The 13,038-nt window shown below is 46.7% G+C and overlaps 2 protein-coding genes across 9 annotated transcripts in view; both read right to left on the bottom strand.

The window, feature by feature from the left end:
- Positions 1-2,700: 2,700 nt before the first annotated feature.
- LOC135370629 (F-box/LRR-repeat protein 2-like) lies at positions 2,701-5,699 on the bottom strand. Its single transcript, XM_064604409.1, has 3 exons — positions 5,320-5,699; positions 3,716-5,209; positions 2,701-3,521 (listed from the first exon to the last, which is right to left on the bottom strand). The coding sequence occupies exons 1-3, from the start codon at positions 5,344-5,346 to the stop codon at positions 3,303-3,305; spliced, it is 1,740 nt and encodes a 579-aa protein (XP_064460479.1). The 5' UTR covers positions 5,347-5,699; the 3' UTR covers positions 2,701-3,302.
- Positions 5,700-7,080: 1,381 nt separating this feature from the next.
- The window catches only part of LOC135369968 (polyhomeotic-like protein 3), a 124,390-nt gene continuing 118,432 nt past the window's right edge, over positions 7,081-13,038 (bottom strand). For 6 of the 8 annotated variants that reach the window (XM_064603590.1, XM_064603594.1, XM_064603596.1 and 3 more), the window contains 6 exons: positions 12,723-12,965; positions 12,454-12,556; positions 10,683-10,880; positions 9,331-9,419; positions 8,646-8,864; positions 7,081-7,908 (listed from right to left, as the gene is read on the bottom strand). In XM_064603590.1, the coding sequence (XP_064459660.1) occupies positions 7,714-7,908; positions 8,646-8,864; positions 9,331-9,419; positions 10,683-10,880; positions 12,454-12,556; positions 12,723-12,965 (1,047 nt within the window). In that variant the 3' untranslated portion in view covers positions 7,081-7,713. The remainder of the gene's footprint in view (positions 7,909-8,645; positions 8,865-9,330; positions 9,420-10,682; positions 10,881-12,453; positions 12,557-12,722; positions 12,966-13,038) is intronic. The other 2 variants (XM_064603593.1, XM_064603598.1) reach the window with 2 other exon arrangements.

Genomic DNA, 13,038 nt, shown 5'->3' with positions numbered 1-13,038 from the left:
TTGTTGCAGTAAGTAATCGGTTTCGGTTTACAGAATTTTGTCCCGGCTGGTAGCGGTGAAGCGCAAAAGGACGCTCTTTCACAACAAATGACCCGGTTCGGTGGCAGATTTTTCCCAAAAAAGGTGTCCACTGAAGGTTCCAAAAGGGGGTATAGTACCCAGTTTAATGTCGACGGCGCCCTGCTTTAGAAGTTACATTTTTTTCACGAAACTCATTTGAATTTTTATTGAAATAATGAGCGCCTCCCACTCATTCACACGGTGTGCAGCTTGTAGGTGGTATCAGACATATACTCCTAAAAAAGACAGTTATTCGATTGATGCACCCGTTCGCGAGTTATTTAGCCCGGGGATTTAACTGAAACACCCTCTACATCAAAGTACCTGCTCGCTCAGGATTTTTAAGGAAGAGGGTGGGTCCAAATAATGGTTACCTCCAATTCCGATGTCTCGCATTTTCGCGAAGACATCTAAATAAAAAAGTTAATTAATTTTAGGTAATTAGTTGTCTAGAAGTTGCAGGCCCTTTCTCAGAGGATGTCTGCCTGGCGCGTAACCCCCTCGCAAAAATGGCATCAGTGCTGCTCTCACAGTTTTTTTTTTTTTTTAGTCTGTAAAGGATAAAAAAAGTTTATATTTTGCCACCCTTTGCTTATGTTGCGCTTCTCGTCAGTCATATGATATACATATGATGCTTGCCTGGAGAGTTGGCTTCGACTCTGCTGCTGCTGACATCTACATGCTCTTGCAGTTCAACCATAACAAATTTCCGCGTCTCCGAAAGCTTCGTCGCAAACAGTCCACTTACAATGTTCATGATGCCAGGTAATGAGATAACACGTACGGAACGGATGAATGAGTTACACCTTCATAGTCCGGCAATTAAGGCTCGAGACATCAAGGCTTCGAGCCTTCTAAAGGAAAAAAACAATTGAGGCAGCTCCAGCGCTCCTCATAAACTATTCACAAATCACATCTTACAAAAGGCATTTTTTGTTGTTGCTGTGCCCCCCCACCACCACACCGTCCCCCACTCCATCCTGTTGTTCTCCCTCTCATAGCCATGTAAAGCTCGCGTAAATCCCACCTTGGTGCTGCTTCCACGCGCACCGAAAGCTTTGATACAAATAGAGTGCAAAAAGTTAAAAATATAGCTAAAGAACAGTTATAACTATTGCTCAATAGTTTTAACCACCGCCGATACGATGTTGTTGAACCAGTAGTTGCACTACCATTTCAAGAAGAGGCAGTTACTGCCCATCTCCGCAGCAGATATGGGCATATCCTCTCTCTTACGGAATTCCGAACAACTCCATCAAGGTGAAAATACTACACGCCAAACGGATGCTGGCACGGAGCGAAAAATGCACGTCTTCAATGCGTATATAACAACAACAAAAAAAAAAAAAAAAGAAAAGAAAAAAGAACTATACGTATTACCGTAGAAAACGGCGCTCCTCACGGTAAGCTGCGAGGCGTACCAGTTCCCATGGTAACTGCCTGCCCCTCCGCAGGAAAATTCCCCGTCTGACGCAGCGCTTTGTCTGCGCATTCATTGTATAATATGTTATGTGCAAAAGCTAACATCAAAGTTACAAAATATTATTTTCCCGTTTCCAAGCGTAATATATGACTTGAACATATGCGCGAAATCCGGCTTCAGCCTTGTGGTATCACAGCGTATCCTAGAAGGACGTAGTTGTAACTTACGCCATTCGCATTGCGGACGCAGTAGTAAAAACACCTATATTATTACTTGGAAAGAAACAGAAACACCTACCTCTCCGTGACAACGTCGATGGTAACCCTGCTTGCCTCGAGTAACAATTACAGCTGCTACTATATTGCAACTGGTGTACAAAGTGCAAATGTGCTCACTATGCGTGCAAGTTCATTCTTGCCTGTGCCGCACAAAAAACAATTGAGGTACACTCAAGACACACTCTGCTCACACGTGCTGCGAATGTTTTGTCAGGTACTTCTGGAAATTATCATTTTTCTTAGTGATAGGCTTTCACCGCACGAAACGCCTCACTTGAAGCAAAAGTAACACACAAACTCAATACTACACACACAAAAAGCACATCGTCTGCAAACAAAAAAGAAAAACGGCTTGGATTGGATTTGATACGAGAAGTGCCAGAAGTTGCCGTTATTTTACTTAACTCCGCTAATTTTAGCGGTGGAGATCTAGCTGCTCTAGCTTTGCCGAGTCTGCAGAGGCGATGGATCAGCCCCCGTAGATGATGATAACCATTCCACTCCGGCCGCAAACTAAGCACCGCATCCCATTCCTTCCTGCTATCATCCCCCCATCTTTGCGTTGCTCATAGCCATAGTTGCATCGCGGTGCTAGCGCAGAATTAGAATAAGTGATGTGCTCTCCCCTTTTCTGTAATGAACACTGAAGTGGAGTAGGCAGGATGGTGGCCAAAAAAATATTTCAGGGGGGGGGGGGGGGGGGGGTTCTATGGGGCCTTTACATGGGTCGAGAGGGTTTCCCACTTGCCAACCTCTCCCAAATGCACTACTAAAGGTACGCTTTTGTGGGGGTTGAACCCCCGAAACCCCCCTGGCTGCACCCCTGGGGGTAGGCTTACCAATTAGGTGCAAGAAGGCGCAAGAAACACAGAAATGGAAAGTTAGCAACAGTGCAGCCAGGCCATGATCAAGGCACATCAGACAAAACACAGAGAAAGCAAAACATCAAAAGTATCATTTATTAGACTAAAACCTTTAAAAAAATGTGTCATCATGTCTTGCTTTGACACACACTTTCACAGTTGACTAGCATTTTTAATAGGTAATAAATAAACCAGTTCATTCACCCTGTGGCAGTTTTATGATTTGGGTCTTACATCTTACAGTAAAACCCACTTTGTAACCCTATCAATAGACTTCAGATCAGGTTGGACCGGATTTTCCCACAAACCGAGTCCGTACCAATCTATCGTATAATAAATCTAGCGCAATAGCAAAGCATAAAAAACACGGTATCCAGCAGCGTACATGCGTGTACCACATAGGTTCACAAGAGGTTCTACCATAGCAGTGCGTAGGGTTGTAGAACCAATCCTAACACAAGACTGGTGTCGACTGTTTTCACGGAAGGCACCCCCCCCCCCCCCCCCCACCCCAAAATGCTACCCTATTTATGACGATGATTTCGATTCCTTTTGCGAAGAGGAAAAGATCCTTGTTACTCATATTGGGTTACCCCAACACATATTACTCTAGCGTACCACTCCTTCGAAAGTGCAATGCGCAAAAAAGTAAAAAAAAAAAAAAAAAAGAAGACACAATCAAGTTCTGTAAACTACCGTCAACCTCGCAGCCGAATCTTCTAGAAGACTGACACCGTGCAGCGTCACACCGCAGAGGGACACGTTTAGATAACGCAGTGCCCCGCACCGCGACATTCGGTGAAGGGCCGCGTCCGTCACCTTCGGGCAACCTTGAACGTCCAGGTGGCGCAGCCGCGAGAGCCTCTCGAGAGTTCCAATCACGCCGAAGTCTGTTAGCTGCGAGGTAAAGACAACGTGCGTGGATTACACAGTCCTATGCAGTAGAGCATAGGGCAATCTTTATCACTAGTAACAGCATAGGAGAACATGCGGGCGGTTCTTTTATGAAAACCACGCTTTCCAGCACATTTACGACTTTGTTTCCACCCAAGTCCGTTCTCAATACATGTCGGTGACCGCTACGTTCTCACCAGAATGCACTTGCTCACGACGAGGTGCTCCAAGCTCGGATTGTGGCTACCAATACACGCAAGTCCGACGTCTGTCAGCTTCTGGCACAGACTCAGGTCTAAGTGCCTGAGGCCCACAAACCGAACAGATGCACCGAGGCCGTCGTCGCTTAGATGTTTGCAGCCACGTAGGTTTAATTCCTCCAAGCTCTCGAGCAAAGCGAGAGATTTGCTGCGAGTCTTTCCGTCTTCCCGAGTTCTATCGCTGCAGATCCCGTTATCAGTGACCGTTTCACAGCCTGCCATACGGAGGCAGATCAACCGTCGCATATTCTGGCTTATCACGTGGACCGCTTCGTCCGTCAACAGGGGACAGGACGTCAGGTCGAGGTGCGTGAGATTTGGAAGCGATTTTGCGAGGGCTACGACCGTGTATGTGTCGATGTTGCAATAACTAACGTCCAGCCGTTTCATGCCCGGCCGCGAGTTCGAGCAGAGCGCTTCGACAAAGCCGGCAGACGACACCTTACAGCACGACGACAAGCTCAGCGCTCGCAGTCGCTGCAGACGCGCTATCTCGGCAACGCTGTGGCTCGTGAGGAGTCTGCAGCGCGTCATGTCGAGTTCCCGAAGCTGCGTCAGAGTGTCGCAGATCGAAGCCAGGCTCAGGTCTGTCACGTGATAGTTCTCGGCCAAGTCGAGGACCTCCAGTCCAGGAAGTGTCCGACAGAGAGACAGGATTCCGGCGTGGCTCAACTGGACGCAGGACACCAGACTGAGCTCGGTGAGCGAGTCCGCACAAGCCGCCGCTAGCCTCTGGACAGCTTTGTTGTCCAAGAGTGTTCTGCTGAAGTTGGCACGCTTCAGCTTGATGTTCGCGCGTTCTATGTATTCCACGACAGTCTGGAAAGTAAGGACACTCGAGCTCAGCGCCCGGCCGTTTGGATAGAAACGTTTATATATTCCAGGATGGAACGACATCTGGCAACCAGCCAGTGACAGGTTTTCCAGTTTCCCCACTACACTAACTATACGGTTAAAATCTGCGTCCGAAAGGTAACTGTTATCTGAAAGGTCGAGATCTCTGACGTTCTCGAGAGACGAACACAGACCGGGTGCGTGCTCGGGGCTCTCCAGGAGCTTTCCGGGGATCAGCAGTCCGTCGCAGCGGGATATGCAGAGGCCCTCCAGCTTGGAACAGTACCCGAGGACCATCAGGAACACCCGTTCGGAGACACCACATTCCCTAAACTCGAGACGCCTGAGGTGTGGGCCGACGTTCTCCCAAAAGTCGCGATTTTCGATCTCTTTGTCACCGTCCTTGATGACCAGACCGTAAAAAGTCCTCGACGACTTTGCCAGTATGTTCATGCCTCTCGTCATGTCACCCTGCAAGACGACGCGCATGTCGTCGTACGGTCGTCCGTCAAGGACCGCTCTGTACCACTGCTGGCATACAGCACTTGCAGAAAGCCTGTCAGGAACATTCAAGTACAAGAAGATCTTCCTTAATATCTGAAAGGATGGAGAAAAACTTGTCACATAAAATTTCCAGTTGTAACATATATGGCAAAAGTTGCAAATACAAATATGGTTGTCTCGGGTCAGGGTAGGTTCATACATACCTCTAAAGGCAGGTACTCGTAAGCCATTTTCCCGGTTTAATTTAACACCTGCATGACTGTCTGCTGCAAATTACTCTGACGCACGCCTTCGGTTCAGTATCATGCAGAGACATTGCACCAAGCGAAAAAGGATGACCTACCGGGTCGAGCGTAATTGTTACGAGAAAATACGCACAACTTTTTTTGTGTGCATTTGTGTGACGCTCATGGATTAACGTCATGTAGCAGAAGTCTATCGTGCCAATGCGAGCACGAGAGTGGGCGAATTGTTGTTGGTTTTGTCAGTTTTGTTGTGTCCCACATGCATATGCTACCGAAGGATAGCGTCATTGATAGCGTGAGCGTTGACGCGAATGGGTGTAAACATTAGTCTCGTACAGATGATGTTGCTGCCGATGGATTTCTTCTCGAGTTGGGAGGATCGGAATTTGGAGCAGTTGAGACGATGGCTGCGGCCAGCTGCGGCGCAGGCTTCTGATCCTTCTGATCGCGTATCAGGTAGATTCGGGACGTGAACGGTGGTGGATATTGATTAGTGTAATCACAACATGCACCTGCAATCCTGTGGCGAGGGACTTTCGACCTTTCGACGTCAATGCCGGGAGTCTTTCAGTTGCAGTTTCTATGGCGGGCTATACAGTTTCTTTCGTCTTTTCAGTTGGCTCTGCGCATGCTCTGTGACCCTAATGGTGCCGAAGAGGGTTCCCTACATATTTAATAGATGGCGCCAGCTGTGGCGCGCGCCGATCGTGTTTCGCTGGACAGCCGGTAGTATACAATGAGAGAGTGAAAAAGGTCCACTGCATGATTGGATGTCTGTATTGCTTGAGATCGAGGAAAATGCGTTTCCAATCTGTAACTGCACTTCGCGTTTCATGTTACGAAGAAGAAGTTTGAGAGGCGTGAACACACGTGGACAGATGGCGCGAGGACAGCAGGAATGAATGAGAGACATGGGAGTAAATGTGCTCCCTGGGCTGACTTCAGTGGAAACTTTGCTCACATCAGACTCGGAAGTCTGCAGCAAAAGCCTCAGACAGTGCAGCCAGTGGTAGGATTCAAACTTGCTATCCTCCAGTCTTCAGCCCAACCTTGGCACTATCTTGAGCGGTGAGGATAGCCACACTGCCAGTTGATGTACCGTTTAGCTACAGGCAACAATCACACACTCACATTTGTATGGAGATCTGACACAGGCCGACACAAAAATTGTTTGTGGGCCACAAGCGACTTAACTTACCAACTGGGCAACATTGGTTGCAGACGACGACAAACCATGAGCTTACCAACAGCAGGATTGAGTCCCGAGAGAGGGTAGATTTTGATGCAAGACTGTAACCTCCTCTTGCTGAAGCTGACAAGTGTTTTATTTCAGCAGCTCCAAAACAGGGTAAAATCGGGCAGAAAAGCAGGTTTCTTGGGGAGACAATAAAGAGACTGCCCCTCGCATTTCATGTGAACACCTGATGCCGAGCCGCTCTGTTGAATGCACAACACTTAGGACTGGTTTCACCGACGCTGCTTAACTTCGAGCCAAGATCAAGGTTTACTAAAACTTGAAGTGAACACTCAATTCTCTTTTACAAACGTTAGTTGGTGATGTGATGATTGTTTCGGTGACAATAACTCACTCTAGCGAAGCGGATTTAAGCGTTAAATTCCAGTCTCGGTTCAAACGTTAACAACTACGAAACATCAATTTGGCGTTATGCCACCATAAAGGCCTGGTACGGGGAAAAGAAAAGTGACATTTCAAACGTGTACAATATTATAAAGAGGAGGACGTTTTATTAACATCTTCAAAAGCATATTTAGTACATAATTACATAACATCTCTTTGCCACTGTGACAATAAATACGGGGTATCCGATTTTTCTAAACTTAGGTCAGAGCTATGGCTGCAGCGTAATAAAAAAAGAAATAAGGCTTCATGTACATCCTGCACAGAGTAAATCTTAATTTAATTTACAAGTCTGGGACCGAAACGAAAAACGATCACGTCATAAAACCTCTAACCAGGTTCCAAAGAAAAGAGTCTATGTACATAGTTCCAAGAAAACGTGCAAAGGCGTTACAACAGTTAACCTCAAGAAGCTGCTCTCCGTCGGAATCTTTTTTTTTTACATGGTCTACAACGCGACCTTCAAGGGCACGCATCCAAACACACACAAAAAAACAACGCACCCACAATGTTCCTCCGCCGCGCATACGCTACCGAAGTCACCGCAAAATAAATTAAATCGTGCACTCGAAGTCACACTTTTCTGTTCGCCAACGCGAGGTGTAGGAAAGGTCTCCTGTGGAACAGTGCTGGGCTTGGATTGGCTCGTGACGACACAATGGTTTCATCAACACAGAACACATTCGGTGATGACCGCGCACCGGGACGCACTACTACTGCTCCTCGCGGAGGGCGTTGATCTTGGCGCAGATCTTGAGCGCTGGGCCGAGCTTGATGTTCATGGCGGACATGAGGTGGTCTTCTTTGAGCAAAAGTAGGGCCTGGCCGTCGATTTCCTGCGATCGGAACTCCTCCGCGTAGTCTGTGCAACCCGGCAGCTCCTGGATGTAGTCTGCAACTTCTTGGACCTGTGGAGTCGAGATAAAGGAAGCTGGTTGTAGACAAGTATGGTACCCTCTTTTTCATTTTCATTTTTTTAATTCTGCGGACCAACTGTGGCGATCGGCAGCTGTTGTAGCAGCGATTCCATCCGACATTCTTTTATTTTTTTGCCCGTCGTGTACTTCTTGATGGCTGGGCCATGGACAAAAGGTTTGCACGTAGTCTCTTTTGCATGTCTTTTTGTTGTCTGCACCCAAAAACTTTTCTGATATGGAACCATCTTGCCAACTATACTTCATCTGTTACCGATACTTAATAATAATGTAATGATAATAATCTTCATTTCACCAATCACTCGGTGGGAGGAACGGGTAAAAGGCATCAAGCAAGTAGCATGTTCATAGTTCATTTCACAGTTCAAAAAAGTGTTGTGAGATCACCTTCATGCAACATAGCTTTCATGACATGTTTTGCTTTGTAGTAGTGCCTCGATTTGAATATGATGCTTTGCTTTGCATCACTTTTTTCCGCTTCTTTAGGTTTTTTTTTTGGTAAATTTGTTTTTTTGTATCACTTGTTATTGTCCACCGTGTGTTTAATGCCGCGTAAGCTTTCGACGTAACATTGACAAACAAATGCTTATTGCAATGCATGTCCTTCCTTCTTTAAAACGTCTAAACATGCCTCGCAACCGCCTGCCCATTCCTGATAATGTGACAAAAGTGTTTTGCGCATGCAAGTGCGGCAAAACGAGTCTTCGTACCGTCCATGTTCGTGGGCTCTTGCTTGGCAGAGCTGGAGTTGGTTCTGGAGCATCCACCTCCATCTCGTCACGAGATGGGATGGCAGGGGACACCGCACCTTCCGGTACAGAGGTCGGCTCACAGGTGTCGCCGGCCGCTGTCTCCATTTCAACGTCCCCTTTACCGCCGTTTGCCTCAGTTTCTGTCGGAGTAATGCCATCCAGGCCTGGTGGCTTCGTCTGTGGCAGAAATATTTTTAGCATTTTTTTTAGTAAAGTGGTAGAGCTGCTCGATGTGTCTTATTAAACCAGGGTGTCTACCAAACTGTAGCCTTCCGATTCCTCGACTTTTCCGGCTTTCCGCTGATTATTTCAAGCAAATCCCCCGATCAAAACAAAACGGAACTTGGTGTCTGCTCTTACGTTTTGTTACAGATCACTCATAAAAGAAATCATTTATTGAAAACTGACAATTCCCGGTTTTCCAGGTTGGTAGACGTCCCGTAAATGAACATGGAAAGGTACGAAAGAAGAAGTGAGTGAGTTACAGCGAGTGAGCCACAGCGAGTGAGTCACCGCGAGTGAGTCACAATGAATCAAAGTGAGCTAGTCACAGCGAGTGAGTCACAGTGATGAGTACAAAGAGTGAGACATAAAATGTGAGTGAGACACGTTGACACCAAGGTACGAAGGTCTGAATGCTCACCCATTCGTCTGTACTGTACGATGGAGTTCGGCCACCTTGCAGTTTCCTCCAACTTTTCCTTCCAACTTTCTTCTTCTTCGTCACTTTCCCTGATGAAATTTCGAGAGTTTCGCATGGTTAATGCAAAGATGACTCTACAGCTAGCAACAGGGCAGAGTATTGCCTATCATGATGAAACACCTCAGTAGTCATCATCATCCAAATAAAAAGTGTTGTTCAGAACTCAAACGTCCTGGGAAGCAGTTGGCACGAGCACGTTGCTAACGTTGTTGGGATCTTTCTTGTACGCCATTTTTTGCTTTCCTTTTCTACCCCTAAAGTCAGGAAGTTCGAGGAGTATATGCATGTACGCTACTTCTGTGAAGTCGTGTGCACACTGCTTGTGCATTTTCCTAGCAATGTCCCACGAGGTACTTCTTCTGGTAGCATCGACGTAACTACTAGAAACAACCCAGGAAGGCATTCAACAGAGCCTTTACCGTCTGCGAAGTGCCGGTACTCTTCACGGCCTCCTGCCGTCGTCCTCAACAGATCCTTTACCTTCCGCGACATACCGGTACATTCACAGACGCAAGAACTAGTCGTGACCACATTACCATACACCTGCAGAATCGTCCACAAAGTTTTGGCACCACATTTGCCTAGTTTTTTTTTTTTTTTTACACAAAAGTAGACGTATTAAACAGAGGCTGTTTTGCAATGTACAATATGAGACTGCCTCACAAGCTACAGGCTAGGGTTGCCACCTTTCAGAGTGAAAAATACCGGCCGAGGGAGAGGAGGTGGAATAGAGGGAAAGGAGGAAAGGCTCGTGGGAAAGGGAAAGTGGGTGAGGAACGTTCTAGCTGGGTCGACACAACCACGAGCAGCTTTGCACAACCACTGCTCTTGTACCCTCCGAACACAAGACGTAATGAATAACGATGGTAATAATAATAACAATGAATAATAATGAATAACTAAGAAAACGACTGGTGACTGCGGAGTTTGGTCTGTGCTCCAGATTTATTCAAGCTGCAGTGGAATGTTGAAGGAAAAACCTCGTAAAAGCCCTTATGAAGGTCTTAGCCACAAGTACCAGCAAAAGGCTGCCGGTATCACCTTCCTACCGGCAACCGGCAGAGGAAGCAAATAACCGGCCGTGCCGGTATAATACCGGCCTGGTGGCAACCCTAGCTACGGCCTCAGTTCAAAAATGTGCTTTCACTTTAGATGCAATAAAGCGACTTTGCCTCCGAAGAAGACACACAGGTTTCCTCACCAGAAGCCGACGGGATTTAGCTTGGAGAAAGAGGAGGAGGAGGAGGAGGAGGAAAAAGAGAAAAGATGGCGAGAAGGAAAGCGTCCCTCACCTGGAAAGTCATCGTCATCGGGCTCGAGAGAAAAGGTGAAAATGCCCAGCCGCTCAGAGCATGCAAGGTTATAGCGCTTGACGCAAGAAGATGAGCAGAAGCGCTTAGACTTTTTGAACTTGGCCTTTGTGCCCAGTTTGCCACACATTTCGCACGTGCCCAATTCAACGTGATCTCCCGTCTTTGCCTCGGCGGGAACTGCAAGAGAGGCGTGCAGAGAGAGCGTGCAGACAGAGAAAAAAGGCTTAGTGTGCGTGAGACTCGGATGTGCAGACGCGGTGCACATATAGCCAACGCCTTCAAGACTAAAGAACGCCCGTGTCAATGCGACTTCTTCCTCGATCACCATGCTAACATTATATATAGGGCCCGACTTTTTCGGGTTTTATTTTTGGCCAAATTCGGGGGGTAAATATCGGGCGATATTTTTCATTTTAAAATTCGGGTGTATTCGGGTAAATCCCGTTACGGCATATTCTGTCGTCAGGAATTCGGGTGATTTTTTTCTGTTTAATAAAAATTTGTCTTAACATGGAACTAATGTTTAGCAATGTTATCAAACTTTATTTTAATGCACGCTTATGAGTGTGCCACGCGACCCGGATGTTTTCGGGTAGATTCGGGTTAAACCCGAATTTTACAGATTTCGTTCGGGGGGTAAATATCGGGCGGATACGGGTTTAACCCTAAAAAGTCAGGCCCTAATTATATAATAATTATAATATTTTTCATAGTATTTATTTATTTATTTTTATATATTTTTTAAATTTGTAAATGCTATATTTTGATTATTGTATTTTTAATTTAATGTCTTTCTTTTTTTTTTTTGCAAACGTGCGACGTCAAGTTGCTGTCTGCTTTAGTCAGACGTTGCAGGTTATATTTCGAGCATAGAAAGCTCGTGGTTATGTTTAGAGCCCGAGGTTTTAGGGTCTAACCCGTTTCTTCCTCGAATTTGCACCCCAATTGAAGGTTGCCTCCTTAGGGTGAAACCCTAAGGATCCGGGGCGGGGGGGTAAAAACTGGGTAAATAAACGTGTGATCTAAATTCATGCAAATATCTGATGGAAAAAACTTCCGGTATGCTAAATTTGGGGAGAAATCGAGCTCCATTACTCAAACGAACTGTACTGGTTTGGTACAAACGGTGATGTAAACTGCATTTGCCGTGAAACAAGTTAGTGTTTGTTCCTACAGACGTCTCAACGAATCTGGTTTCGCCCTAAAGAGGCAAAACCTTCAATTCCGGGTGCGTATTCCGCATTCCGGGGAAGAATCGGGTCAGACCCTAAAACTTCAGGCTCTAGTTATGTGGTCATCAGGTGGAAAGTTGTGACCGTCACTACTCCCAGGGACGATGTTACGTTCGAGTAGCGGTCAGGCCTCGTTTAATCTAGATGGCGTTGACGTAGCTCATCTCTAACGGCGAATTCGGTTGGTGGTTTCGATGCTCATCGGAGCCGAACAAAGCGTCCGCAGCAGCGGAAGGGGTCTCGAATTGAACAGTTCACGATCTTTTTTTTGTCAGTTTGTCAAATAAATGTGCTACTTATTCGGCTTACAATCATTCTCCCAAATTCACCGTTAGGATGACTGTGGTGCACCACTTTTGAGTGAGAGGTTACTGCAGACGACAAACTGTTTGCCCCCCCCCCCCCCTTTGTAACGAACAGTGTAAGTTAAAAAAGTTAGAGGAGGGAAGGCATAGTCAACAGGCAATGTCAAAGGTTATTCGAGATGACGAGCAGGAGAATCCCATAGAAGAACTCACCTTGAGCAACTTGTTGAAGGCCATCTACGTCGTTAACTTTTCCGTTGATTTCGGCGGATGGTTTCGGAGATTCGGACTCGGCGATCAGCGAGGATCGACTCACCTTGGGGGGGAAAACGCACCGAGTAAGTAAAGACGACGACAAAAATTGGAAAAGTAAATGTTTTTGATGTCGTTATTAAAGCTTCGAGTACGTATTTTTGCGTTACTCCGCGAGACAGAAAACAGGACATTCTGTCCGTGGGACAGGAATTAAAAAAAAAACTCACGGGGAATGGCTCAGGTCCCTCCTGAATGATGTATCCCTCGATGACGTGCGTCAGGACGTTGGGCTTGACAACAGCCTTCTGCGGTGACTGGTTGACCGGCTCGGACGCGGTGAGCATGGTCATCTGGGGTGTGACTGCGCCTCCGTTGCTTATGGCATCCATCTTCTCTGCCTGCTGTCCTCCTTGCTTGTCGTACGGCATGGCCGCCTCAGGTGGTGCCGAGACCTGCGCATGGCGTAACGTCTGTAGAAACGACAATTTGAATTTGAATTTCTTAAAAGCGCATTAATACCTCCAAGACCACGGTGGTGCACTT

The sequence above is a fragment of the Ornithodoros turicata genome, chromosome 10 (assembly GCF_037126465.1).
Source record: "Ornithodoros turicata isolate Travis chromosome 10, ASM3712646v1, whole genome shotgun sequence".
Classification (NCBI taxonomy): domain Eukaryota; kingdom Metazoa; phylum Arthropoda; class Arachnida; order Ixodida; family Argasidae; genus Ornithodoros; species Ornithodoros turicata.
Note: the sequence above shows the minus strand (reverse complement) of the source record. Positions and strands in the feature narration are given on the sequence as shown.